General features: G+C 36.4%; 1 protein-coding gene across 4 annotated transcripts in view; it reads right to left on the bottom strand.

Moving 5' to 3' along the window:
- Nucleotides 1-1,721, bottom strand: part of ranbp2 (RAN binding protein 2) — a 27,169-nt gene extending 25,448 nt beyond the window's left edge. For all 4 annotated transcript variants that reach the window (XM_015372886.1, XM_015372889.1, XM_015372887.1 and 1 more), the window contains exon 1: nt 1,530-1,721. In XM_015372886.1, the coding sequence (XP_015228372.1) occupies nt 1,530-1,601 (72 nt within the window). In that variant the 5' untranslated portion in view covers nt 1,602-1,721. The remainder of the gene's footprint in view (nt 1-1,529) is intronic.
- Nucleotides 1,722-2,005: the final 284 nt, after the last annotated feature.

Here is a 2,005-nt window from a genome sequence, read left to right as displayed (position 1 = left end):
TCTCCCATTGTCCTTAGTCTGGTTCTGGGAAAGCATGCATCTCCTTATGCAACTGAAGCCACACTGATCAGTGCTATACTTTCACAAAGAACTACTGCCAACCATGGGATGTTGACCTTTAATGCTTAAAAATGAAGAAAAAAAAAATTGTAATAATAAAAACAAGGGGAAAAAAAGAAAAGAGTAATAATATGTGGTTAAACCATTTCTGAGTAATTTCTTAAAATCTAGCAAAATAAATAATCCACATTTATCTATCCTTCACTAAGGTTCACTAAAGCAGTTGTATATAACGATATGCGTATTCTGGCAGATTTGGTAAATGCTGTTTAAAGGTCTGTCTGGGCATTTTCTGAACAAGAGAAACGAAACGTATTACTGTCAACACTTTATTTGGTTTTCTATCCAAATGAAAACATTTGAAAAATATGGTCCAGGAAAGTCGTTTTGTTAGCATTTTTTAGTCAGCTACTATAGATCATTTAAAAATGAAAACCTTTAATGATTTTGTCTTGTTTTAAAATAGCCTGTCCCTGTGTCACATCCAGAACGAACAGAAAACACACAAAACATGATTTTTTTTCTTCCAATTATAGAGCTAAATGTATAATTCAGGATCCGCGGGTCTATTTTACTCCTTTTCATAAGACTTTAAATTACATACTTTGCATTTTAACCTGGTACAGTGTTTGGAGAATCAACCAATTCAGTTTAATACAGTTGTCCTCCTTAACCCATAAAAACAAGCTTTCAATCTGCATACTTACATTTTCTGGTATATACCGTATGTATGTATATATATATATATATATATATATATATATATATATATATATACACACACCATCTGAACCCGAACACACACATACACACATATATATATGTGTGTGTGTGTGTGTGTGTTTGGGTGACCAGCTCGGGTTGGTTTATGAAACGTAAAGCAACCGCGCATTTCCAGGCGCGGGGCTTTCATAAATGGGCACCGTATGTATAGTTTAAACACTAGTTTATCAGATTTTATTTAAAAAAAAAGACATACATGGAAATATCAAAAAGTGAAGTAAGTTTTCTATACAGGTCACTAACTGTATTAAACTAATACAACTTTATTGCAGTTAGTTAACCGTTAAACGTTAATAGCATTGCTTATTTAGTCAAGTTGGAATTAATATGAGCAGATTAAGCAGTCAACCGTTTGAATTTAGAGGGTTTTAGATTTCTGTAATACAGCAGATAAAAGCCTTTTCCTGGCTTGGTTGATATAAGCATACTGTTTGTCCTATCCTGAGATGCTATGATTCGGAAGCTAACTTATTTGCCGGTGGCATGTGCAGAGCTAGCAGGACAAAGCTAACAGAGCGAGCAGACATATCCAAACCAACTTATGACGATATCTTTTAGTTCAAATTCCGACAGTAGTTCTGACGAAATACAGCCACATTTGAATCTACAAGCCAACAAAATGTCACATGTGGCTAGAAGTTAGCCGCTGAGGGAGGCTAACGTGCTAACCGAGGGTACTATCCTACCTCTTTGAGTGAAGGAGAAGAACTCTGTACGGTGGAAACGTAGCGGTCCACTTCAGCCTTACTCCGCCTCATGGCTTCAAAGGTCTGGGACCTCTATGCGCGCTGAGCGAAGATTAGCCTAAAAGTTCGCGAAATGTGAAGGAAAAAAACACTGACATTAAGCTCACGTTATTTCCCCATAGTGATAATGCGTAAGCAAATGGCAGAGCGCCTTACGTCGTCATTCGTCAAGATGAAACAGACTTCCGGACCAATCAGAGCTCAGGATTGTTTGACGTAGGCTCACTGGCAGATTTTAAAATCCGGAAAGAGATCGGAGAACGAACCTGCAGAAGTAGATATTTCTATAACACGCGCTACGAGATTATGACAAATCTGTAGCTTAGACTAACAGGAAAAGAAGGTTATTGGTTTTGAGTTTTAGACTCTAAAGATTTCTCATAAAATAATTTTTTTTACTTGAGCTAATTTTCTTA

Source organism: Cyprinodon variegatus, unplaced genomic scaffold, assembly GCF_000732505.1.
Source record: "Cyprinodon variegatus isolate N-32 unplaced genomic scaffold, C_variegatus-1.0 Scaffold77, whole genome shotgun sequence".
NCBI classification, from domain to species: domain Eukaryota; kingdom Metazoa; phylum Chordata; class Actinopteri; order Cyprinodontiformes; family Cyprinodontidae; genus Cyprinodon; species Cyprinodon variegatus.
The sequence above is the reverse complement of the archived record's forward strand: the minus strand, read 5'-3'. Positions and strand labels throughout refer to the sequence as shown.